Here is a 27,126-nt window from a genome sequence, read left to right as displayed (position 1 = left end):
GAGCCTACTCCAAAAATAAAATAATGCACTTAACATATCGAGTGCAGCTAGATAAAATATTGCACTAATCAGCAAGAACATATGCTTATTAAAATTAGCCAAATTTATACCTAAATCAGTTGACCCCAAAATGGCAAGCTGATTCTATTCCTGATTTATCTTCATTTGGAAGATTTGTCTAAATAGGTACCACATGCATAATTTTAAAAGCTATGGGGCATTTATACAACATATAAATACTTACTGTATTGATTGGTCTTGCATATGAATTTTCTTCATCCAATGCATTCATCCATGCATTTGAAGAGCGTTGTGATATTGCTTATCATTGTCAATCACAAGTAATATAGATGATACACAACACTTGACAAGCCAAAAATTAACCTTATTTCACTTCTTCAATATTCGATTGCTTGCCATTCACCCAATCTTGCACCAGCCGCTCGTCACTGCACAAAGCGTGATCCAACGCGATCGAAAAATGGCGATCGCTTCCGGTGGACGCTAGAACGTGGTACCGCGGGCGTGGTCTTGATGAAAGCCATTACACTGATCAAACCACAACCCCTTCTTCGTAAACCCGATGCTAGTTCGTGCAAAACCTTCAAAGGGTTTATCTTTCGCGCGCTTTGTGTGACGTAATATCACGTGACTAGGGAGAACGAAGAAGAACCGGTGTTGGTCGAGTTGAAGTCCCCTGGGGCCGCTAAAGACTGCACGCGAAGAAGCAGCACGTGTCTTCGGTCTATGTGAAACACTGTGTGTGTTCTTTATGAAGCAGACGTTCTGCTTCGCCTCTAAGCCAGTTTACCCTAATACCCAAAAAACCTAAGTGTGGAATATTTTAAGATGCTTTTGCATTACGTTCTTTCAACTTGTTTTCAGTGAGTGTCCCGATTTTCGGGCTCAGAGACCAGTTTTCGGGCTAATGTACCATATTCAAAACAGACAGCACATTTCGAGAATACTTTCTGAGCTAGCGCCACATGGGCTCATACGATCCCTTAAATCGGTATCATTGATCGCAGAAACAGAGCTCAGTCAGTACCCATTATCGGTGTCAAGCTCTAAAACTAGTCTCACTATGATACCAGTTTTCAGCCTGATCCCCATTTTCGAGCTCACCTGATTCCAGTTTGAGGGCTCAAATTGTGTGGTGAAGCCAATATTAGGGCTCACGTCATCGCTTTTCGGGGCTTTGGTAAAAGCTGGATTGCGTCAGCTGGCTGGCCAGCTGGCGACGCACGAAAGGTATTTAATTTTAGATATACCTAAGCGCGGTAGTAGGATGGACATAAATATTTCAAATGGCTTTAAATGAAAAATTGATTGGTAAATATTCATTCTTTTATATCTAGCATTGATATGTAAGAAGCTCTGCTAGCGCCACCATACGGCGCCAGCTGGCAAAAAATCCAGTTAATACCAGAGCCCGCTTTTCGTCCGATGCAGCCCCTCCTCCCCCCTCCCCCGTGTCCAGCAGCTGCGAATAAGACGAAGCCGCGGACAAACTTTTTTTTTTGCTCGGCCAGCCTAGCGCCAGTCTCGAGCGGTGGGACAGTTAACCGGCAATTTTGGCCGGGATGCAAAAGTTACGTTAAACCGGTTTATGTTAACCCGGGAGCAAATAACAACGTGGGAGCCTATCTTAGGTGTGGCAAAGCTAACGGATTACTTACTTGTTGCCGAGGTGCCCAAAGAAGGTACTGGAACCGAAAACACAACATTGGTTCATGTATTTATTAACATTCATACACACAGTCATACTTGTGCAAGGTGTCAGTGTTCGGTTGTGGGGTGTAATAGCCAGGGAAAAAGTTCTATGAACTGAAAAACCCGGCGCCTATTACTTCGCAACATGGTTGTGTATTCAACATGAACTGCAAGGAGTGCAGACGACATTGCCTGTGCTAACTTAACGTCTCACGGGCAGCGCCGCGCTCTGACACCTTGGTCCCAGAAGCGGCGGCGTTTCTGACCGCAAATCGCCGGAGAGCCGGTCGACGCCGTTGAGGGGACTGAGCAGGCCGCTGCCAGCTCCACCTTCACGTCCGCGCGGCGCAGCTCGGTGTGCGGCGGCGGCTCATCGCGCGGGCCGCACCCGTCCGTCCGCTGCACGAGCCGCTTTTCGATCCGACAGCGCAACACCGGCACGCCATTGTGCTGGCTGAGCGGCGGCAGCGGCACGTAGGCAACAAAACAGTAGAAATCGATGGGCCTGGATCGGCGTTGCCAGCAACGCCGGCAGCGGCGCGGCGGGAGGCGCCAGTGCCGCCGTCGGGGACGTGTGCCCTTCGCTGCGCTCATTCGAGTTGGCCGGCCGGCCGCGCGGCGTAGTCCTTTTGACACGGTGCGAGAAGAGCCGGATGAAGGTGGACTTTTTATTGGCGTTGCTGGTGCTCACGCCGCCGGCGTCCAGTTTGGGCGGCAAGTCCGAGTACCAGGAGTCGGACAAGTCCCGCGCGAACGCCGCCAGCCGGTCGTCGTCACTGCTGGCGGCGGCCCGCCGACGGCGCTGCCTCAGAATCGGACGAGTCGGTGGTACTGAGCACCTCGCGGGACGGGTAGCTGGGAGTGGGCCGGCCGCGGCCCCTGCCAGGCCGCGCCACCTTCACCGGCGCAGCCGCCTTCAAACTGCCCTTGCTGGGCGGCGGGTTGGTCGGCGGAGGCGGCAGCGGTGCCTCGACGTCAGTCCGAGTCGCTGTCACTGGGCGGCCGCCGCGGAGACGGCTTCTGTTTGACCCGCAGCCGGCCTGGGCCGGCTCGGCGCCCTCGGCCGGCGGCGCGCGCCGTTTCGAGCGTTTCACCTTTTCACTGTTACTCTCGCCTGGTCCTCAGCGTCGAGCGGCTCGGCGCTGTTCGGTTTCATGTGGCCCATGCTGCTGGGAAACTCGGGTGGGGACAGCTTTCTGACTGGAGTGCCGTCGAAGATGGAGGAGACGGGGGTGCTCGCAGAGTCCTTGCCCAATGCCCATGATAGAGCCGAGGCTCCACTGGACGCCCAGCTTAATCGGGCTATCGCCGCCCTCCTTCTATGGTGGATTCTTCGGCCCCCTACAGCCACTAGGGCCATCATATACTCCCAGATGGCGGCACCTAGGGGATGAGGGGGGGGGGTGTCTGGGCCACTTGTCCACCTCGTGGCGTCGCCAGCGACGCCTGCGAGTCGGAGCAAATGATTATGGGGTCTTCCTCGAAGGACGGGTGCTTCAGGAGATGTTGCTTTGCCGTTTTGGGCGCCACCATCTCAGATCGGTAAATGGGGCAAATCCTCCCCGCCGCCTCCCGCAGTACCAATGTTGTACTGTCTGGGTGCTCGGTGAGGACCCCAGCGCCGCCTTCCTATTACTCCCCCGGTCGCAGACCCGTCGACCCAGGCCCACGTCGCACGCTGGGGGAGCGCTCCCAGTCACGCCTCCGCAGCACTCCTCCTCGCTGTCGCGGACGCCCCGATCGGCAGCAGGTCCAGGTGGACCGTGACGCCGTCTGTTGGCGTCTACGGGGGCAGTCTCGTGGATAAGCGCGCCTCGGCGGGCAGCGCCACTCCAGTGGTCCCACACCGCTCCCCCGCGCTCTCTCCAGCCGGTCACTGACTTCAGTCACGGTTGGGGGGGGGGGGGCTTCCGCCACGACGCGGCGGGTCCTCCGACGGGAGGGAGAGCGCCTTCGCCAGTAGGCGCGATGCCAGCGCATCCCTCCTCATCTCTCCATCGGCACGACGCCCGCCTCGGCCCTCACGGCGAGTCTTGGAGCATGGAAATCGGGCAGCCAGTGATGACTCATGCCACCATCAGCATCTCCGCCTCCAGGACGCCAAGATGTGTGGCCGCAGCCGCAGGCAGCCACGCCGACCCCGCTGCCCGCATGCCCAAGTAGTCTCGAATCGCTGACACCTCTCCTGAAACAAGAGTGGTGTCGTAAACTTAAACCCCTTGCTGGAGCCCGCCAGCCGCGACAACACCGCCACACCAATTTTCGTGACCCCGGAACTTCCGTCCCGAGCCTTATTTCACGGCACGATGCTACAGTGCGCTACACGTATTGTGGTATTCAGCTTCCATGGAAACATCAACTAATTTGGACGCTCAAACATGGGAGTCAGGAGTGGTTAAGGCCCAGAGCGTTCTGTCTGGTTTATAAAACCTTGGCCAGCAGATGTAAACGTGCTTTTTGTATAAGTGGCTTAATTTTGACGCAAAAGGGCACTAACCTTCGGCGCAAATAATGCAGAAATTTCAGCGCAAATTGCAAAATAGCTTGCGCCGAACTTCGGCGCATGACGGCTTCACGGGCGTCCGGCGTACCATATGGATGTTTTCCAGTTTGGGCTGCAGGTTTTAGCTCTAGGTTTTAGACTGTAGGTTTTGGGTTGGGTTGGGCTGGGCTGGGCTGGGCTGGGCTGGGCTGGGCTGGGCTGGGCTGGGCTGGGTTGGGCTGGGCTGGGCTGGTTGGGGTGGTTGGGTTGGGTTGGATTAGGTTAGGTAAGTTTAGGTTAGTTTAGTTTAGGATAGATATGAATACCTATTTTTTGTAAGTTGAATTATTTTTTTCATTTTGTAGCATCATATGCCTTCCATCTTTGAACTGCCATATTCAAGCACCAGAATAAGTATGGACTTGAACCTTTTCCAGTCTGGATGCCTGTATGGAAGTTGTGCAAAATCATGCAGTTGAAGGTATTGTAACCACAAATAAGAGCTCATGACTCAAGTCTCAACTTGTCCATAATTGGTTATCTTGATGTATACTTGTAGACCCTTCCTCTTACTTGGCACACAGGCATGGTGTCACAGTGTTCTAAAATTGGATTTCAATTGGGTGTCCCAATAAAAAAAAATCTGAAGACAAAATGAGATAGATTTAGTCTTTCCGCAAAACTGCATAATGCCATTTTTACCTCAGATTTTGTCAGAACCTTCACAGGATCTGAAATGAAATGATGTAGAGTAGATGCATCAACTGTCAAGTCATGCGTAACCTGGCAGCTGGCTGTTGAATCAAACTTTTGACATATTTTTTAGCAAAGATGAAATAAAGCCACTTGTCATATTTTTAGGATGAAAACATTTTCCCCATCATGGCCCAATCTTATAAAGGTTGTGCTACCAAATGGCGTACTATCATTCCACCCCACTCTATTTACGGCACCCTATTCACGCAATCTTATAAAGAGAATAGTATGGTAATTCTATTCACGCCATTTTGCCCACAGTACAAATCAACGCCAGCAGGAAACACGCAACGTGATTGGTCAATGTCTTGTCGCCGTCGCTATTGGAAATTATGCGTACTGTTTGCGAACAGCAAAAGTTATGTGTTTTAATTTTTATGGGGCATTTATTTCTTTTAGAGACAGACATATGTGTAATGAATAAGTTATTTATGGAAAACGTGATAGCAAACTATGGAAAACACAAACATGCTTGAAGAATTCTCCTGAAAAGTGGATTGCCGACCAAATAAATTTCAGCGAGGGCATTCTCGCGCTCAGAAATTCGAGTGAATAAAGTATTTCTTCTACTTATCATTTGCATTTATTTGCTGTTAAGGCATTGCAATAAACTTGTTAAAGAATTATTTAAATAGTCATTTAATTATAGCTCGGCTACTGTTTCAGTAATTTAAGTAATGCCGTTGACAATGAAGCTCCTACAATTTGAGCATCAGGATATCGTACATTAACTGGATCAATTCAAGATATAGCTTATTTTCCTTCTTGTCCTAAGCTCTTGACATTTTCCTTCTTGAAGATAAACTACTAAAATTCGAAGACTACGTACATGAACTGAATTAGGTCAAGTTACAGCTTATTTTCCTTCTTATTCAAGCATAGGTAGGTACCTGTTACCTAACCTAAAGCTAAAAAGCAATTCCTCAAAAGATTGAAGAACCCAGTCTACATATCAAAGCATATCAAGAAAAATACTCGGCTCAGAAGTCAGATCGAGATGCAGGAAGAGAAGAAACAACACATTGATCCGTAACTGTGCCAGACAGAAAGTGAGGAGATACGAATAGTGAGTAGGAATTAACAATTTTTTTGACAAACTAAGGTATATCATCATTAATTTAAATATCTAATCAGAAGCCATGAAGTGCCCGTTATTTGTGTCATACGTGAGACGTGAGAATAGGCGAAAGACCCATACCGATTCTATAATGCAGTGGCTGCCGAAAATCTATGATGGTTACTGGTGCTAAAATCCTCTTAAAAATCCCCTTTTAATTTGAAAAATAAATCCATATAACGATGAACACTCGTTTTTATGTGTTTTAGTGTGCATTTAGTTCCTGAAAATGCGTATTTTGAAATTGATCGTTGTCTGTATAATAAGCATCATTATAATGAACCTGAGTTAATATGTGGAGGATGTATTAATCTTAAAAATATCATAACGTAGAAAATTGCATATTTATATCATAAAAACATTGAATTTATCTTAAATGAATTAAACTGTCTGAGAAACTCGTCAGAGTACGCCACAAATTCTGGCGTGAAATAGGTGCCGACGATGCCGCAATCAGCTGATTATTGTTTGTGTTTTGAGATGTGCACAGCTGCTCACGGCTGAAATCATTCTACGGCACATCCAAAACTGGCGGTTACCAAAACCGTAAAGAGCGTGCCGTGTTTTCGATTTCACAGAGCTTTATAAGATTGCGTACTATATATCCAGCCTTAGAGTGCTGCCATATCCATTTCACGGCGTTTATAAGATTGGGCCCATGTGTGGTTATTCACCTAAAATTCTGAAACATGGAACACTGTCATACCAGCATTCCATCATGTCAACCAGCATTCCGCAGCATGTTAGCAGAAGCAGCAGCATGTTATAAGTATATGAAAGATCCAAATAGGTTGTAGGTTGGTAGGTATTGGTACTAAGTTTAACTTAATAGGTTAGTAGGCAAGGTTAGGATTAATTTTAGTTGAGCATCAAGATAACCATTACAAACAAGTAACAAAATCCTTACCTACCCTTGAAAGCATTGCTTCAATCACATCATCACGAAGAACCAGACAAAATTTTTGCACATTCTTACACTATTTGACATCCTGAATCCAGATATGATGCTTTCATGTGGCGCAAATACAAGAAAAACGAATAATCAAACCCGTGCGTATTCGTATCAACGGCGCCACAATTGTAGATCAGACCTTTTCTGAACAAATGCCACCACAATTTTAATTGATAAGGGATTAAAATGGCATGAGCATCAACATCTTGATTTTTTCTAAAAGATAGCGATAACTGATAACTAATAACTTACCATTCATTTTGAAATCACGGCGGTAGGTACACCAACACATGGCACTGAAAACAGCAAAAGACGGAATGGCGGAATGTCGTATGGAGCCCTAAAACGCAGCTCGAATTGAGCCCGAAAAGGAAGACGAACTGATGCCGCTTTCGGGGCTAATGTACTTTGAGCCCGAAAAGGGCGCCTAACTGATCCCGATTTTAAAATCATACAGATTTGAGCCCTGTTTTGGCACTCATATGAGCCCTTATTCAAAAATGTTCTCAAAGTGTTTTCTGAGTGTACGATGATCTCCTCTAGACTTCGTTATATGTAGCTCTCCGTGTGCTTATTTCTTCCGCTTAGAATCTTGCCAATCATTTGATATCGTAATCATCTTACAATCATCGATCACTTCCTTAGCTATCCCTAGTTTCATATTTCACACGATGAGCTGTAATACCATGGATGTACACATGCGCTTACCGATTGCCGGGTACTACCATTACAAAGAGCGGAGAGAGAGAGAGAGAGAGAGAGAGAGAGAGAGAGAGAGAGAGAGAGAGAGAGAGAGAGGGGAGAGAGAGAGAGGGAGAGAGAGAGAGAGAGAGAGAGAGAGAGAGAGAGAGAGAGAGAGAGAGAGAGAGAGAGAGAGAGAGAGAGAGAGAGAGAGAGAGAGAGAGAGAGAGAGAGAGAGAGAGAGAGAGAGAGAGAGAGAGAGAAGGGAGAGAGATTCTTGATCATTCACGGTTTTGTTACAGCTTCTCTCTTCAACTAGCTCAGGTATCTTGAGTAGAGTCGATATGATTGTTTCAAGGAAAAGCATGCGCATTGCGCAAATAACCAATAAGCCCCAATTACTCAGCAAATGCCATAGGTATAAAACTCCGCCATTGGCAACCCAGGCTAAGTGCCCGAACAATCCATCTGAGTCGCATCTACCAATGGTGAGCAGCTATAAGTCTGCACCGATTTAGAACAGTACCTACAGACTAATCCAGTCACAGCCCAGTGGTCGTACGATGTATAATGCATATGGGATGTCCATAATTCAGATGCAGCCATGAGTTCAGATTTTAGACGTAGATACATCTCCCGTCTGGTCAAGGAGGTGGGCCCGTGAATTTATGCCATCGTATTTACCACGACATCCGGTTACATATATATATGGTCCCAAGGTGGACCATATGCCCGTGTCCGCCTGCTAGTGGGCCTCCAGGCCGCTCTGTGTCTAACTATTGATGGTCTATCAGCGCTCCGTTGCGGCTCTGACCCCGTCCACCATCCGTCGCGCTGACCCTAATGGTGCTGACCCCGGGTCGGTGGAGCGGCGGCCGCGTTATCTGGCAGAGAGAGGAGGCGGAGGAGCAGCGAGCGCCGGCCGATCGAGCTGCTGCCACCGCCAGATGAATCACCGGGCCACGGCGGCCGGCCGGCAATGGTCGCTCACACCGGGCCGGCCCTGCGCCGCCCAGAATGGACCGGCCGACCGCGGCCACCCGGCACGCTCTCACGCCGCTCTCACACGGCTAACGGGTTAGATCCTTTTCTTCTGTTCGGACTATCTCATTGGTGAAGCTCAGCATTAGTGTCACAACTAAGCGTGTTACGTAAGATGTGAGCGATATTGGTCTAGGTTTCATTCGCGATGACTTCCTTCGCCTTATGTGACTATCGGTGGTAATGATAATTAATTCAGTGGATCTTTCAAATTCAGTTATAACAGGAGCAATGATCTACATTGTCTTACTCCACTCTTACTTGGCACATCGTTCAAGAAAGCCCCAATCTTGATGACAATGCATCAGAACATGAGACATCTCTGAATTGGTGCTAGTTTCTCATTTCTATCATGTAGGTATGTTGTATAAGACGCTGAGAATCTCAGCTAGCCAATATCGCCAAAATGTTCCGAGCATGGCATCAGTCTGATCGTTTGTCAGGAAGTTTTACAGTCTTGTAAATGTGCTTTTGGTTACTAATGGCGACTAAGAATTTGCTTCACTGTACAAATGACGATTTCATACTCATATTCGCTTGAATGGAGCTTCAAATACCGGCTACCGCTACTTGCTGCCTTGCGTGGACCCTGCAACGCTGCAGGGCTGGTCAAACAGGGGAACATTACGTACATATAGCTGGTGTGGCGCTACCGCTGGGCAGCGCGTCGCTATCTGCGGAGGCGGCGGCGGTGGTCACCTGAAGTGTCGTTAGGGACCCCAGCAGAGGCACGTGTGCCGCGCCGGCAGCCGGCCCAGCCAGAAATGAAGGCAACAGTGTCATTTCTACGAGCAATATACCGCGCAGGATGTGGGAGGGGTCGATTCTATTGCGGAACAGACGGCGGTACACCTCATAAAACGGAAATAGCCACCCTGGTGAGCGCCGGTGCGCGGAGATTGGCCACGATTGTACCGCTGCAGGTAGCCGCCTGCACCATTGCGAGAGTATGGAGATAGACGACATGCCGTTTGGGATATCAAGACATATGTTATAAGTGGTTAGGTCAATAAAACTCGGGCATTGCGTGATATTACCTAAGATTGACGCATGCAATATGTCATGGTTGATCATTCCGGTTCTAAATTTTCATTTCATGTTTTAGATAGATATGGAAATATACTTTTCACAAAAGCATGTGGAAGACAAAGCATTGAGTAGGTAATGGGTAGGAGACAAATTCCTGTTGTCACTGCTAGAGCCACACACTGACGGTGACATGGGATTCTGAGGAAAACTGTAAGCGTATATAAAACTGGTCAGACAGGCTAGCAAGTAGCAGGATTAGAATTCGAGCCGTATGTCGAACGAATATGGTAACCCACTGTGTCCCAGAAATGTTTACGACCGAATACAGGCTCCCAGAATGCCACAGCCGAATGAAAATATTGTAACAAAAAGACGTATATTGAGGCACAGAGCAGCATATTTTAAGCAGCTCTGTGCAGCAGCATAGCAGCATAGCAGCTCTGTGCCTCAATATACGTCTTTTTGTTAATCTTTACCAGAGCAATGAACAGTAATATCGAAAATATTGTACATTGAATGGTGTTTACTACATACATGCACCAAGGCCTGTGCGGATTTCCACAATTCTGTTCGACGATGTAAAATTGTGCACAAACGTATTTCAATGAAACTTCTCAGGGGTTTGGATGTTGTTATTAAGCAAGAAAGATGCAACAGCCTATTGGACTCTCCATATGTTAACCCTAGAACGCCTGGGGGGGGTGTATCAACCCCCCCCCCCCCGAGGTTTTTCTTAGCTACACGCCGAACCGTTTCAGATAGCCTGCTCAAATTTTCAGTACCCTTTGGGGCATCCTTTGCGCAACTTTTGGTATTTTTTTTTGTCAAGGTCATGTCAGGTCACGGAGTTATGACGTCATAAAGGGAACAACCTCCGGCCAGATTTACGCTAAATTGGAGATTGCTTCACATTCGTTAGGCGGCACGGGCGGACATCGATAGCAGCGCCTCTATCGGTCACTAGGGAAAGCTTGGCTGTAGGCGACGAAATACCGGCTGAGTTGTCACACGTTGAATAGGTTTATAGACATCCGTCTTGTGAAAAAGTTGAACTTTTGCCTTCAATATTTCTACAGCCAATTCTAGAAGTGTCTTCACATAGACTACAAAACCATTTAGATTATTCTTTTCACTTCAAGCCTTTCCTATTGTTCTTGACGAGATGCGGGAACTATTTCTAATTAGTGTTTCTAGCTTAGTAAAAGAACATATTATGCAAACGATGAAAAAAGCATAAATGGAAGATTTTATATGCAATTTTCTCTAACAATTAATGCTGAATTATCTACATATCAAGGAAAAGATGCATGCTAACTGATAATTTAAAGTTCTTGGGGCCAGTTGTTTTCCTCTTTTCTTGCGTCGCCCCAATGGCCGCGAATACACTAGTGATAACGCCTATCGATAAATGCCGACTGACCTGACGCACTGATGGATTGTTTTATAGAATCACAACTGGCTGATTTGACATTGGCACAATGTCCGTTGACATTTTGAAGGTCACTTAAGGTCAAGGTAAGGTCATTGACCTCGGTTGACCTGTAATGACTTCTTGCACTTGTATGCCATTTCGGGGTATTTTGATGCCTTGAATTCGAATTTGCTATCCATTTCAGGCATCGTCGGTTGTTTCTTGTAGTTCATTTTGGGTCAGGGTCAGGTCAGTGACGTCACACGCCTGACGTGACCCAATGGACAAATGACCTTGCAGACTTCCGATGCTCCCAACGCATCATTTTTAAAGTTATGACATCGAAATACACACCAAACGATAGAGAATTGATCAAGGATCACGTTAGTGAAGGTTTCAAGTCGATATCTCTTACCGTTTTGCCGCAATCGGCGCGGAAATCTGAAAAAGTTAGATTTTTCCGAAAATTTGACCTTTGACCGGTCATAAGTAGGTCAAATGTTGACCTAGGACCAAAAAATATACCACCAATCGCGAGATCTCGTTGAGAGCAATCCGTTGGTTTTTTCCGCTAAGCTCTACGACCTTCCGTTTCGAAACGCCAGGGGGGGGGTCGTAACCCCCCCCCCCCCTGGTCGTTCGTGTTATGAGAAATGGCCTGGTCGTGCGAGGGTTAACTGGTGCCCGAATGTAGTGCATTGCCGGAATTTCCAACTATACACAAAGAACTAACCGTGTCGGATTCAAAAAGTTATGATTCTAAATTTGCATGCATATTGTATATAGGAATCTTGATATAATCATTAACCCTATTAGTGGCAGGGGGGGTTGTTTTTATCCACCCCTCAGGTTTTTCGGGAATATCTCCGAAACCGCTGAAGCTACGATGCTGAAATGTTCTGACTTTTCCTAAAACTAAATTGGGCACATTCCCTGAAAATTTCAAGTTCATAACTTTACCAGGGGCGGCTCCAGAGCACTGGGAATTGGGGGGTCCTATTCGTGAAGCGAGTCATTTGGGCGAAGATCACGATGCTGCACCAGTTTTACGAACAGTGAATGAAAGGTATCATGTGATAACATATACAAAGTTATTGTGCATCCTCTTTTGACACGTTTTTGCTATAATAGGCGGATCCAGGCGTCCAAAAAGGGGGGTTATTTTTTACCTCCCAACATAGGTGCCCTGACACCGCCTATGCTATGCATGACCAATACAATTTTAGTCGTTCTCTCATAAGAAAATTGTAACATAACAAGACCATTGCCACCCTTTTTAGAAACAGTACCAACAAAAACCTTATTTACTATACTTTTTGTGTACCCCCAATCTCAATGATCTGTATCCGCCTATGATTTTTGAAAATGCATATTTTTAGGATCCATGTGAATTCCTGGTTCATTCTCTATCGATCGGCAAAAGTTGCGTTAAGATTGGTTCAGAAACCTGGCCGTGATAAACAGTCTAAAATGTATCTGCAATTTGACCGTTTTTACCCCCCTCTACCCCCCCCCCTATTGACATTTTTTAATTTTTATTTTTTTGAAATGTAGATCACGTTGAGCGAAATCGAATGCCGTTTGAATTTTGAAAATCGGCCCGTTAGATCTCGAGATATCAAGGGGGGGGGTCGTAAACAGCCCTCCCCCCCTGCCACTAATAGGGGTAGCCAGGAGCCTGCCACTAATAGGGTTAATCCACGACCGCGCGACCTCGCGCACCGCACGCCCTCGAAGCCAAGATACCTATAAGAAACAGGTAGATCCGATGTTTGAAAGTAAAGCCCCAGTCACAAATTTGACGCACCTGTGACATTTCCTGACACCCACGTGACTATTGTATTAACTTTTATGTTTTGTGATGTTTTGACCTTATTTAAAGTACTGAAAGCTCAAAATGTATGATTAATGTTGTTTAAAGCAGATATTAATAATTATGTTTGTAAATTATCGATAAGCTGCTTATAGCAGGTCACGTGATTGCTACCAGATTATGTGCTCAGAAAGCATCTTTTCAAATTCGATTTTGAACAATTTTTACCTCCTTTGAGGCCAAATGATGGACGGTTTGAGGCACACGATGAAATGCTGAATCTATTGATGCCAAAATTTGTTCGTTTTTTGCATTTTTAGACTAGTATATCCTGGCTCAAACTTTGACCAGTTTGTGTGTAAACCCTATGGTGAAGGGAAAACTTCACGCCCAGCAGACGCCATTACAGTGCTGCCAAATCGTGTTTGGTGGGGGTCGCTCGAAGCAATGCGGCACAGTATACATTCAGGCGCAACTGCTAGCGCCACCTATGGACGGGTGGTACAGTGGTACAGCAACGGGAACCTAGTGGTACAGCAAACTCCCGCTAGTCTACGCCGCGAATTCACGACGGTGAGCCGTTGCGTATGACCAGTGACTATGGTCGCTAGGGGCATTACATTATTGCGTCATGAGTGGGACTGGGAGAGATTCGGCAGGTGCTGTTCATTATTGACGTGCCATCAAAGCGTCGAGCGAAGTCATGACAACATGTGAGACACTCGACATTCCTTTATTGAAAGATTTAGGCATAGCTTCATGGCCAGTTTCGGCCAGGGACGAAAATGCCTCGCGCAACTACTTTGTTAGATAAAACAAATGATGCTATTGATGGTTCTTGAGCATTGTTCTAAAGGGTATGATTCTAAAAGGTTTACTGTAGAGACAATGAGAATCTAGGGAGGCGACATCCAGGCTGGAGGGCAGGGCGAACGAACCTCCCGTGTCGACCGTCCATCGCGCATGGACTTCCCTTAGACATCCAGCTGTCTGTTAGAGCCAGCGAGGCGCGACTCCATCGCCCCCGGACGATCCCGGACCGACCGACGAACGAGTAGATCGTGTCACGATACCAACTGAACGGCTCGGCTCGTCTCAGTTCAGAGGCGGCCAGTCGTCATCCAGCGTAATGAAGCCATTGGGAGCCGCGAACAGGGACAGAACTGCTCAGTGTAGCGTCATGGATTGTGCGCTTATCAAGGCGTCATCGACCCGACGGCACATCAGTCGGTGGATGAGAGAGCTTTAACTAAAAGTAAAGTAATCTTGGCTCTGACGAGCTGGCTCTGCAGCCGGGGACCACACCAGTGCAACTGCAGGATGCAGCTCAAGGCACAAGTGTTTCTCCCCCAAGGAAGCATATGGTGCTGGTGCTTCTTCTTCAAGGCATTCACTTTAGCACGAATTGTCCTGCACGCCTTTACACGGTGGACTTTCTCTGGTCATCGCGCTGTCTGTCCGGCTGGTCGGCACGCGCTGTGTGGCAGGCACGCGCCGTGGCGGCCACTCCGTCTGATCTACAAGGGTGTGAAGTGGACCAGTCTGATCCACAGGGCGTGAAGTGGACCGAGCGCCAGCTCAGCAGCGCCGGCGCTATTTCTGCAGCTCTGAAGTGATGGCGGCTGGGCACGACTGATGCCGTGGGTCGCATCAGATTACGCCATAATACCGGCAGCTCTATATCTGATCGGGAAAATATTGTTCGCCTTCTGTTCAGACAGTGGAACGAATCGTCCCAGCGCCCGAATTGCGAGTGGCAGTCCTAAACGCATGGTCTATTTTTACGCTCATTCTGCCATTCCTTATGCAACAATGCATGAATAATATGCAGACATGTCGCATTGATAGTTCATGGAGATTGCGGTTTCGCTCTTTACGATTATTACCTTCAGAAGAGCATTCTGCAGAGCTGGTGTGCGAGAAACGGAGACATTTGATGCATGAGATTACAGGCGTGCATCGATGTAAATACACATTACAAACAAAATGGATAAATATGCATGTACTTTTGTATGTTATGTAAAGCATGCATAGGTATGTCAGCTACAGCTCTTCAAGAAAGAACAGATAACTACCTTCCTTTTGCCATGGCCCGGCAAAAGGAAGGTGATGGCCCGGTGTCCATTCTTTTATAGCTGTTTTGTGACCGGCTTTAGTTATCTGATTGCTTACAATACGGTATGTCTATCTGTATTTGTGTATACCTACTAACATATTTACCGATGCATTATCATACCAACAATGACTGCTACATCTTCTTGAGCTGTTTATGTTACATAAAAGTTGCATGGGCATGTGGTCACCTCAACAGTGGTTATGTTACGTTATATCTTCAGACGTGTAGATAACCTTTACTGAAGAATACTGAAGAATACAGAAGATTTCCTAACATATTACAACTAATTATCCGTCATTCCATGTGCCTAGTGATTTCTTGTCACCCTAGAGCCACCGCTGATGGTTCTTTGGGCTGTGATATCGGAGTCCGGCCGGGGGCGCCGGTGGGTATTGGTCTGTCTGTGCCTCCGCAGAGGAGGCGGCGGCGGAGCCGAGGAGCGGCGGCGCGCGGCCAGACGGGCGCCGGCTGCCACGCCAGGTGATGGACGACATGGGCACACCGCCGATGGCCAGGGGGGCGGAGGGGGGCGCACTGTGGTCCTACCAGCAGCCGGACAGCGGCCCCCAGATATTCCCACACTGCGCCGCCCATCGAGGCATTTCCAGGTAAGGAACACACCAAGCGCGATAAGTCTAAGACCGAGGTAAAATCGGCATAGACGCTTTCGGCTCTTGCTCGGACAAGACCCATTGCATAACACGTCAGTGCTCTGCAAGGGATGAGAAGGGTTGCTAAGACCCACAACTTGGTGATTGGTTGCGATAAAAAAACAACAAAATAACTAGGTACTCTACCCACCTAGGTACCTACATATATGTTTTCGCCATTAGAGTTGAGACTTTGGGATAGAATGTATTTCATCACACACGAAAGAATAACAACAAGACTCGGTAGCTAATCATGCAAATATTTGTTATTCCAAAATATTTCAACAGTCGATTGTGGAAAGGAAGAAGACAAGCCATTAGCTGGGAAAGGAATATGAAAATATGGACACCATGGGCACTGGACGCTGGGAAAACTGGCTATGCCTACGTCAGTTTCTCGATGAGTACCTACCCAATCAGTAATGCTATTTGAGTGTTAGTAAAATAGAACGATAAGGTAAAGGTCGCTGCTCTTCTGATATTACAGCGCTAGTTTTCTTTTTCTATATAGATCCTGCCTCAGATTTAAGCGCAATAACCGAATGGGCTTCGTTCGCTCAAACAATGTGCGGACAATAGATGAACGGCACCAAGGAAAACATCGGTTGGATTTTACGACAACTGAAGGCAATTTATTGGCTACAATACCACGGGTTCCAGCGCTAACGCTACCATTACCAACGCTTATAGAAAGACTATGAATCAGCATTCCATAATGGTAACAGGTGCTCTAGATAAATGGAGTCTAAAGGACGATTTCTTCCGACAACGGCCGAAAAAAAAGTTATCAACATGATGTAAGAGAGCCGTAGGGACTAGCGCATCGCTATAGCCGCTAGTCGAAGTGCAACCATTGCAAAGAAACGGATGAACTTGGACGAATTCGTTCAAAACCACGAATGGACCATCTGTTACGAACGGTCAAACCGTGAATGTTGGACCCAAGGCGTTGAACCACGATCATGTTTCACAAAACATTGTCGGTTCGCCTAGTCGTCTTCATGGCTGGAAGGTCGAACTATCATACGGCCTTAAACTATAACTGCAGTCATCATTCAGCCTCTCAATCGAAGTGAAATGAAGACCATTCTTGGGAACGACAGTTGATTAACCCGCGCAGGTGGGGGAGGGGCTCTTTTTTACCCTCCGGATTTTTCCATATATCTCCAAAACCACTTAACCGATCGTTACCAAACTATCAACACCCTCCCGGACATCAATTTTACACATTGTGACCAAAAATTTTTCCAAAGGCTATGATAGGTTGGCCGCAATTGACGTCAGGGTGACGTAATGTTCTGCCATTTTCGACCCAAAAAAAAGTTTCGCGGGAAGAGAACTGTCAGGCCTAAAGCTTTGAAGATACGGAAAAATATCCAAGACATAAAAGGTGTAGAATTACCAGGGCTACTAAAAAACAAGTCTCAACATTTTGAAATTTTTGGACTTTGAGCCCCAAAAATCAAAACTGTAATTTTTTGGATATCCTAGCAAAAAACATCCCAAAAGTTTCTTTTTTAAATAAAAAACGGAATATATGTAATAGTCCCTACCGACTTCTAATCACATACAAAATTAAAGATCAATAGCTATTTTTTGGTAAGTTATAGCGACAAAAACTGTTCAAAATTGATGACGTCAAATTTTGAAACTCATTTTTAACAACTCTATAGAGTTGCTATAGAGTTACAATATATATATATATAGACTTCTACAGAGTTGGTCTATAGACCACGTAGCGAAAAACACAGACCACCATTAGACTCCCCGTGACGATCCGCATCGAATCGACACCCATTATATGCAAAAATATCAACTTTTAAAATTGACCTTTCTTGACCTGACATTGACCTGGGCCTCGTTTCATAAAGGGAGTTCGTAATTTACGCCGTTTTTTGGTCATGTATTGCAAGTGCATGTGAAGCGATGACGATAGTTTGAATCGTTGAATTTGTTTATCTTGCAAGCAAGAGCAGAAGGGAAAAAGGGAAATAAATTTTTCGCTTCATATGCGCTTACAATACAAGCTCAAAAACCGGCGTAAGTTACGGACTCGCTTTATAAAACCAGGCCCTGACCTCCACCAGGAAGTGACCCGTAAACCGTTCCTGATGGTCTTAAAACCAACACTATTGAGTTTGAAATTGAAAAAAATGGCAATAAAACACGCATCGCACATCCATAGTATGCATGTGCTGACCCTTGGTGGCCTGACCTGTGACCTGACCTGATATCAGTGACGTCTATTAGCAGCATGTGTACTAGGCAACTGACGCCCTATCGCAGATTTTCGATAAAATGCCTATTACTTGATACATGCGCATTCCCAGAAGACCCGTGAACGGTGAAACATTTTTTCTTTGACCTGACCTGTGACGTCAGCGGTGCCCTCGAGGTCAATGAAATTGGATTGCTTTCGACGAATTTGGCAGGGCTATCGAACGCCGTCTGAATTTTGTGAATCCATTCAGTATGTAGTTTCGGAGATACGAGGGGGGCGAAAAATACCCCCTCCCCCCCCCACCCACCACAAACACACACACCAGGTCGCGTTATAAACAAACCCCACCAGGGCGCTGGTTAACCCGCGCCCCACTGGGGGGGGGGGGGGCTATTTATAGCCCCCATCCCGTTTTTCTGCAATAACTTCCAAACCGCTTGACGTATCGACGCCAAACTTTCAGTACCTGCGGCTGCATCAATTTGACACCTTGTGTCAAAATTTGAATTTCGTAGCTACCATAGATCGGCCGGAAATGACGTCAGAGTGACGTCATGTTCGTCCGATTTCGACGCAAAACATTGAACCACGGCAATCGCTCCCAAGAGCTCAGTTTTTAAGCTAGATCCAATTTCTTTGCATGAAAGGACTCAGAATTGACCGCGCTATCAAACTGCCATCTCGGATTTTCAAAATTTTGAAAATTTTGAAAATTTTATATAATAATATTAACAATTTGTATTTTTATATTTTTTCAAAAAGTTTTTGACTTTTCGAAAAAACCGGAATATATGTGACAGAACGCATGGTTATGACTAACTCTAGCAAGTTTTAGCTAAATATCTTCAAAAATGGCCAAGTTATACGCATTATTGCAAAAAAATTCACAATTATTAATTTTTCAAATCACTTTTTCAGTACGTATTTGACATCGTACACCAATATAAATGGCACCATCGTGTTCCTGAGCTCAAACTGCATCCAATAGACACCTTTTTTGTTGAAAAATTTTAACTTCAAAATTTGACCTTTTTTGACCTGAAAGTGACCTGACCTAAGCTAAATTCGACTCAAAATGATCTCGAATGACACAGACGACATCAAATTCGAAAGTTATGGCCTAAATGGACCATAAAACATGTGTCACGTGACCGACGCATGATATAATATTTTCGTGACCTGTGATGACCTGACCCTGACCTGAAAATCAAAGTACAAGTTCGGTACCCTCAAGGTATCTAGAGCATCTGTTCAGTTCACGAGTGTGGAAACCAAAAATGAGCCTGATCTGACTTGTAAGACGGCGGCCAGAGCCCAAAATGTGAACAAGCCAAAGTGCTAATAATTTTTACTTTGACCTGACCTGTGACGTCATCGGTGACCTCGAGGTCAATGAAATTAGGTTCCGCTCGACAGTTTTTCCGGGGCTATCAGACGCCGTTTGAATTTTGACGATCGGTCCAGTAGTTTCGGAGTTAGGAGGGGGGGCTATGAATAGCCCCCCCCCCCCCAGCAGGGCGTGTTATACACAGACCCCAGTGGGGCGCGGGTTAAAGATAATGACACCCTTCGGCTTTCTCAGTCCCCAAATAAACCGAGTCCCTTTCAAATACCGTCCAACGCCGTTTAGGTACTAACCGAGTTGCTTATGCTGAATTGCTGACTGCCGTGACTAGTGCCTGGGCCCTGGCCCTGCCCGAAACAAGAAACACTTAAAGGGACTATCCCTTGTAACCCATAGTCCCTTTAAAGGGACTATCCCACCTTTAACATGGGGTTTGAGTTGAGATAGCCAAGTTTGCGGAGAGGTTCAGAAACCACTATCTATCTAGGTTGCAACCCCCGCGGCCTCTTGGTGTTGGCCTGGGGAAGGAGGTAATTTTGGGCTGTGACGTCACATATTTGAAAGTTTGTGTTTGGAATATGGGAAGCCTTAGATGTTTAACCCTCGCCCATGTAAAGGGGGGTTGGTGCAACCCCCCCCCCCCCTGAGGCTTTTCGGAAATAGGTAGTGCAAAAACGGCGGCGCGCAGCGCCGCCAAATTTTGGGTACCTTATGGGGCAAACCTTGCGCATCTTTTGCTAAGAAAAAAATTTGACCGGGTCATGTCAGGTCACGGAGTTATGACGTCACAAAGGGAACAGACTCCGGCCGGATTTTCACAAACTTAGTGCCAACGCCCGAGGTTTCCTGCCGGTGGTACGGACATCGGTTGATGGATCGTGATGAAACTTCCCATGCATGTTGGGGCAAGTATTGGCTATCATATGGTATAAGAAACTTGACCGGGTCAGGTCAGGTCACGGAGCTATGACGTCACAAGAGGAACAGCGTCCGGTACTATTTTTGAAAAGCGCCCGAACCACTATTTTGCTAATTCTTGTCACCTCAATGGAAATATGCAGCAATATTAGCTTCTATAGGGAGCAAATGGACCTCCAAAATCCAAAAATACAATCAGATTTCAAAAATTTAAATTTTGATTTTTCGAATTTCTGCCGCCGACTGTGACCTTGCCGACTTCCGGCGCTCCCAACGCGCCATTTTTAGAGCCAGGGAAACGAAATACATACCAAACGATAGAGAATTGATCAAGGAACACAATAGTGAATGTTTCAAGTCGATATCTCCCACCGTTTTGCCGCAATCGCCGCGGAAAGTTGAAAAAAGTCTATTTTCCGAAAATTTGACCTTTGACCGGTCAAAAGTAGGTCAAATGTTGACCTAGAACCAAAAAATATACCACCAATCGCGAGATCTCGGCGAGAGCAATCCGTTGGTCTTTTCCGCTAAGCTCTACGACGCTCCGTTTTCAAACGCCAAGGGGGGGGGGTCGCACCAACCCCCCCCCCCCTGCATGGGCGAAGGTGGCAGATCGCCGTTTACGGGCGAGGGTTAATGAAAAATAAATGCCAGAACCGTGTTCCTGGTCATCCAATCTATAAAGTCGGGCACAATTTAACTGGTTTTAACAACATTTTAGAAGGTGGGATAGTTCAACAATCACAATTACAATCGTCCTACCATGGCCCATCTACTCAAATTGTTAGCAAATTTATTATCAGCTGGTCATTGAATATTGTCTGAATATTTCATATTCAGTTATTTCGTCATGCACCGAGTAGGTAGGTACCTACCTACCTAGTACCTATGTATAGGTTCAGAGTAGACAGGCAAGCATAATCCAGTTACCTATCAGCTGTCACTCTGGCACTGTTATGGTTTATTTCAGCGTCAACGACATGTAGTTTCAGGGAATGCATTTCAGAGTAATGAGTATAATCCCGAGATCCAATGGTCCGTTCCCCCTTGCCTTGTATATCACAGCGCTCTCGCTAGACTGCAGGAGGCGACGGCATGGAGGTCCGGTCTTTAGTGACATCTAGCGACGAATTTGTGCTGACACCTGGCGGCCAAGAACGGTAGCTGGGATGCTGCCCCGTAGAGAACATATCACAATGTGCGTTATGCACAATGTTTTATGTTTAAATGTTCTATATAACCAATAATGTTCAATTTTTATTTATAAGTAATGTTTAGTGTTTACATGCAATGTAACATATGCACAATGCATTACAATGGTGCTCTGCTGATTATTCATAATCGACCGAGATCGAGATAAATCTTCAGCGAGCATGCTTGTTCCACGGATGCTTGTTCAGCGAGGTGGTCATATCGGGAGAGCTGTTGGTTTGATGGCTATAATCTCACTTCATTCGTTTAGTTTGTGGAATGGGTCGGGAAATGGCCTAGTTGGTTTCAATTTGGCGTTGTCATGCGTCAATGCATCTGCCTAGACCTCAAAATTCGCTGGTGAATACCAAATCCCATTTCATTCAGCGTGTGACTGCTAGCGAATGGGCTTGCCAAGTGTAGTAAGCCGAGGCGGACAACCGGGTAAACTGAGACCCCACCGTCTAACTGGTTACTGGTTTGAACTTCCTTTTGGAGAACCAGATCAAGATGCGAGCCAACTGGTGCCAACGACCCCATATTAGACCGTACTCTGCAGGATTGTATCAGTTTCGCATCTCCCGCTCGATGTGTCACCCCATTCCCTCCCGCAGTAATTCCTCCATAAGCAGCAGTACCACCCAGAAAACACCGTACCAACACAATGGACAATGTATTAATCGGTACCTGATATCATACACGTGCAATCACAATCCCGTAGGAACAGTATTATAAACATAACTAACGAAATGATAATGAAAAATGACAGCCTTATGCAGATGATAGCCTAGCGAGGGGAGAGCGCATCTAGTCGACCTCCTCCATGCGCGAGGCATCCTCGTCTTCGCCCTCGAGCGGGGGCATCTCCTCAGCGGGCGTCTCGGCCACCTCCGGCTCGCCATCATCGTCGATACCCAGGCCGAGCTTGATCATCCTGTTGGCAAAGAAGGAAAATGTCGTCAGCACCGCAAACCACGAGGGGTAACAGGCGATTGGGTGGGGAATACTTATCAGGGAGAGAGTCATTCGTCAGAGATCGGACATTAAGTGCAATGGCATCATTTAAATATAAAATTAAGCACAAAAATACAGTGAATTTAATGAATTGTAGACGTACCTGTGAATGCGCGACGCGTGCACGCCAGGGTCCTCGAGGCTGAAGCCGGAGCTCAGGAGGGCCGTCTCGTACAGCAGCATCACCAGATCCTTGACGCTCTTGTCGTTCTTGTCGGCGTCAGCCTTGACCTTGAGCTGCTCGACGATCTTGTGGTCGGGGTTGATCTCGAGGTGTTTCTTGGCGGCCATGTAGCCCATGGTAGAGTTGTCACGCAGCGCCTGGGCCTTCATGATGCGCTCCATGTTGGCCGACCAGCCGTACTGGGAGGTGACGATGCAGCACGGCGAGGACACCAGCCGGTTGGAGATGACCACCTTCTCCACCTTCTTGTCCAGGATGTCCTTCATCACCTTGCAGAGGTTCTCGTACTTGGCCTTGTCCTCCTCCAGTTTCTTCTTCTCCTCCTCGTCCTCCGGCAGCTCGAGGCCCTCCTTGGTGACACACACCAGCTGTTTGCCGTCGTACTCCTTCAGCTGCTGCACGCAGTACTCGTCGATCGGCTCCACCATGTAGACCACCTCGAAGCCGCGCTTCTTGACGCGCTCGACGAAGGCCGAGTTGGACACCTGGTCGCGCGACTCGCCCGTGATGTAGTAGATCTGGGTCTGGTTGTCCTTCATGCGCGACACGTAGTCCTTCAGCGAGCACGGCTCGTCGCCGGACGCAGACGTGTAGTAGCGCAGCAGGTCGGCCAGCTTCTTGCGGTTGGTGCTGTCCTCGTGGATGCCGAGCTGTGAACAAAGAGAAAGACCATAAACAACAAGTTCAACCAAGTCCTCAGCTGATGATTGGTATGTTGAAGAAATGTGGAACAGGACCACCAACCACGCGATCGGACATTAAGAAAGAGGTCCCACGTAGTGTGTTAGCACTGTTCGGCATTGATCTACTTCCTTAGCACAGCCCAGCTGACCCGGCATCACCCCCGACAAAAGCCGGGAAAATGGTGCTACAACTGAACACATTGCGTGCGGGAAGAGCAAGGAATGAGCAATACCCACATCGAACGAACGTAAGCGTCACGGGATATTTTACTTGGGTTTTAAGGCGATGGTTTAACATCAATATCAACTTACATGAAGCAAACTAAGAATTCTCGTACTTATAATAAAAAGGAAAGTTGATGGTAATCAGATGCTAAGTGCTTACCTTCAGGTTCTTTCCGAACTGTTCGTAGAACTTCTTGTAGTTCTCCTTGTCCTCGGCGATCTCCTCGAAAAGCTCGACGCACTTCTTGACTAGGTTCTTCCTGATGACCTTCAGGATCTTGCTCTGCTGCAGCATCTCACGGGAGATGTTCAGGGGCAGATCCTCAGAGTCGACAATGCCGCGCATGAAGTTCAGGTACTCGGGAATAATCTCTTCACAGTTCTCCATGATGAACACACGTCGCACATACAGCTTGATAGAGTTCTTCTTCTTCCGGTTCTCGAACAGATCGAACGGTGCCCGGCGGGGACAGAAGAGCAGGGCGCGGAACTCCAGCTGACCTTCGATCGAGAAGTGCTTGACGGCCAGGTGGTCCTCCCAGTCGTTAGTCAGCGACTTGTAGAACTCTCCGTACTCCTCCTGGCTGATGTCGTCGGGGTTCCGCGTCCAGATCGGCTTGGTCTTGTTCAGCTCCTCCTCCTCATTGTACTTCTCCTTGATGGTCTTCTTTTTCTTCTTGTCCTTCTCGCCCTCCTCATCTTCGCCGACATCCTCGACCTCGGGCTTGTCCTTGTCCTCTTCCTTCTTCTCCTTGGTCTCATCCTCCTCCTCGTCGTCTGAGACCTCCTTGGAGCGCTCCTTCTCCACCAGCAGCTTGATCGGGTAGCCGATGAACTGAGAGTGCTTCTTGACGACCTCCTTGATGCGCTTCTCGTCGCAATAGTCGGTCTGGTCCTCCTTTAGCTGCAGCACGATCTTGGTGCCGCGACCCAGGGGCTCCTCGGTGTCGGGCTTCACGGTGAACGAGCCGCCGGCCGACGACTCCCACACGTACTGCTCGTCGTCGTTGTGCTTGCTGTGCACGGTGACCTTGTCGGCGACGAGGTAGGCCGAGTAGAAACCCACGCCGAACTGGCCGATCATCGAGATGTCGGCGCCCGCCTGCAGCGCCTCCATAAACGCCTTAGTGCCGGACTTGGCGATCGTACCCAGGTTGTTGATCATGTCAGCCTTGGTCATGCCGATTCCGCTGGAAGAAAAATTACACCCATGTTAATCACAGCAGTCTAATTGACATCGTTTGGTGAGCTAGGGTCAAGTTCAGATTTGTTTTGGCAGCACAACATGGATCAAGATTGAGTGTGATAGGCGTTATCACATCCCGACCCACGTCAGACGTAACTTACAACATCATTCAAATATAATGGTCATAAAACCTGTTCAGGAACAACTGTGGTATGTTCCGAGTAGAAAAGCCCAAAGTTGTCTTGAAAACTCACAATATCGTTACACACAATATTGCGTTACAACTTGCAAACCTTAAATTCAGACACTGAAACGGGTGCTTGCGACAAAATGTTTAGCTTATCACGAGCCACACTATGGTTCAACTTACGTGTCAATAATGGTGAGTGTGCGGTCATTCTTGTTTGGGATGATCTTGATGTACAGCTCCTTGCCTCCGTCCAGTTTGGAGGGGTCGGTCAGAGACTCGTAGCGGATCTTGTCCAACGCATCAGAAGCGTTGGAAATCAACTCACGCAGGAAAATCTCCTTGTTCGAGTAGAATGTGTTGATAATCAGGGACATAAGCTGAGCAATCTCAGCCTGGAATGCGAAAACTTCCGCATCTCCGTCTGTGGTCGTCATCTGAAAAGGACAAAATTGTCAGAAATGGTCTTTGATCGGCGAGCGAGTTTAACGATCTTTCGCGAATGTGTTTATACATTTAATCCCAGAAGTATGAGCAGCCCAACCCGGCCATATAACGCCTATCAGTCACATATTTTGGCAACCAGTCAGTCACACGACTACCACCAATTCCATGACGTTTTTACGTCTAACAGCTTTTCGTCGGACAATTTTTCGTCCGCAGATTTTCGTCAGACTTTAGATGTCTCATTTTTTCGTCTGTACATTTTTTCGCCTGTGCTTTTTCGTCAGCACATTTCTTTTCGTACGGACTTTTTTGTCGGTCACTCTATTTTATCATTTATGCATTTTTTCGTCCGGACATTTTCTCGTCCGGACATTTTTTTGAAACACTACCCTGGACATTTCTCCACGATTTGTAAAAAACAAAATAGTAAAGGGGAAACATCGGGTGGGACGGTAAATACACAGCACAAAGGTTAGAAGACTTAGAACATAACCAAACCTCTCATACCTACTGATTTTTGCCTACCAGGGATAAGGAAAAAGTACTTGCATGCATAGATTGAGATTGCAAACAATGGTAAGTCAATTATTTTAAGGTTAAGTGGCTGTGTACCTAGCTACAATGGTGTCAATTATTTTAAGGTTAAGTGGCTGTGTACCTAGCTACAGGCTTCATTGCCATTGCCTTTAATATCTCCTAAGGCACTGACTGGCCCTGCACTGCTTCGCCCCAAGACTATAACATCATCTGCCTCAGAGTTTGCATTGTAGTAGGTATGTCTTCATTCAACCTTGGAGTTGTAACAGTGGGTGCACAGCAGACGTAAAATTTATTGAATGAAAAAATGTCCGAATGAAGATAGGTACCAAAAAATGTCCAAAGGGAGATACGCACAGACTAAAAAATATACAGACAAAAAATATCTGGACGAAAAATGTACAAATGACAATGTACAGACAAAACGAGACAAAAACCTGCAGACAATAAACTGTCCGAAGAAAAGATGTCTAGAAATTTCCCTCCCAGTCAGTTAGATCCATCCTTTGCATCATAAACATTGGACGAACCACTTTTGAAACATGTGGGAGAACAACATAGCACCAACACATGCCTATCACAAGCCCGGGAGTCAAAACTGTTCCGCAAACACTTCTGAAAGGCTAATTCAGGCTGCCAGACTGATATGCAATCAGAGGCAACCCAGGTATTGCGAAGGGGGGGGGGGGGTGAAACCCACCAATGGCAAAAAAATACGGTAAATAGTAAATACCATGCATATAACAGATCTGCGAACAGACTTGTGTCTCCTGTAACCCTCACACAGAGTAACGACTTCGTTTCTGTTAACCTACCATTGGAACAGCCATGGCTATCACCCAATTCTACATCAATGTGATCACCCAATTCTACATCAATGTGAAAGGAGGGAAGTAATCCACTATGCACATTCGCCTCGCTAGGTCAAGGTTTCAGTGTATGCCCTTCTCAGATGCTAACACTTCCTTTGTCGAAAAATGAAAAAAATATAGCCCCAACATTTAGAAAATTAAACAAGCATCCAGGACACGAACAGACATTGACATACCTTTTCGCTGATTGCAGTACTCTAATATTTCAATAATCAGACACCGCGATACAACCACCCTCGTCTTTAATTCTCAACTGACTCACGGGCGCCATGTTTGGTGTTTATATAGACGTATGGCGGATGATTCCTATCTTATTACTCACATTTTGTTTTCAATCAAATTCCTAGTTTCATTT

General features: G+C 46.8%; 1 protein-coding gene across 1 annotated transcript; it reads right to left on the bottom strand.

The window, feature by feature from the left end:
* Positions 1 to 22,093: 22,093 nt before the first annotated feature.
* On the bottom strand, positions 22,094 to 27,126 carry LOC122390132 (heat shock protein 83-like). The gene is made up of 5 exons (XM_043382809.1): positions 26,948 to 27,126; positions 25,099 to 25,352; positions 23,703 to 24,732; positions 22,554 to 23,284; positions 22,094 to 22,370 (listed from the first exon to the last, which is right to left on the bottom strand). The coding sequence occupies exons 2-5, from the start codon at positions 25,350 to 25,352 to the stop codon at positions 22,244 to 22,246; spliced, it is 2,142 nt and encodes a 713-aa protein (XP_043238744.1). The 5' UTR covers positions 26,948 to 27,126; the 3' UTR covers positions 22,094 to 22,243.

The sequence above is a fragment of the Amphibalanus amphitrite genome, unplaced genomic scaffold, assembly GCF_019059575.1.
Source record: "Amphibalanus amphitrite isolate SeventyFive unplaced genomic scaffold, NRLGWU_Aamphi_draft 000383F_arrow, whole genome shotgun sequence".
Taxonomy (NCBI): domain Eukaryota; kingdom Metazoa; phylum Arthropoda; class Thecostraca; order Balanomorpha; family Balanidae; genus Amphibalanus; species Amphibalanus amphitrite.
The sequence above is the reverse complement of the archived record's forward strand: the minus strand, read 5'-3'. Positions and strand labels throughout refer to the sequence as shown.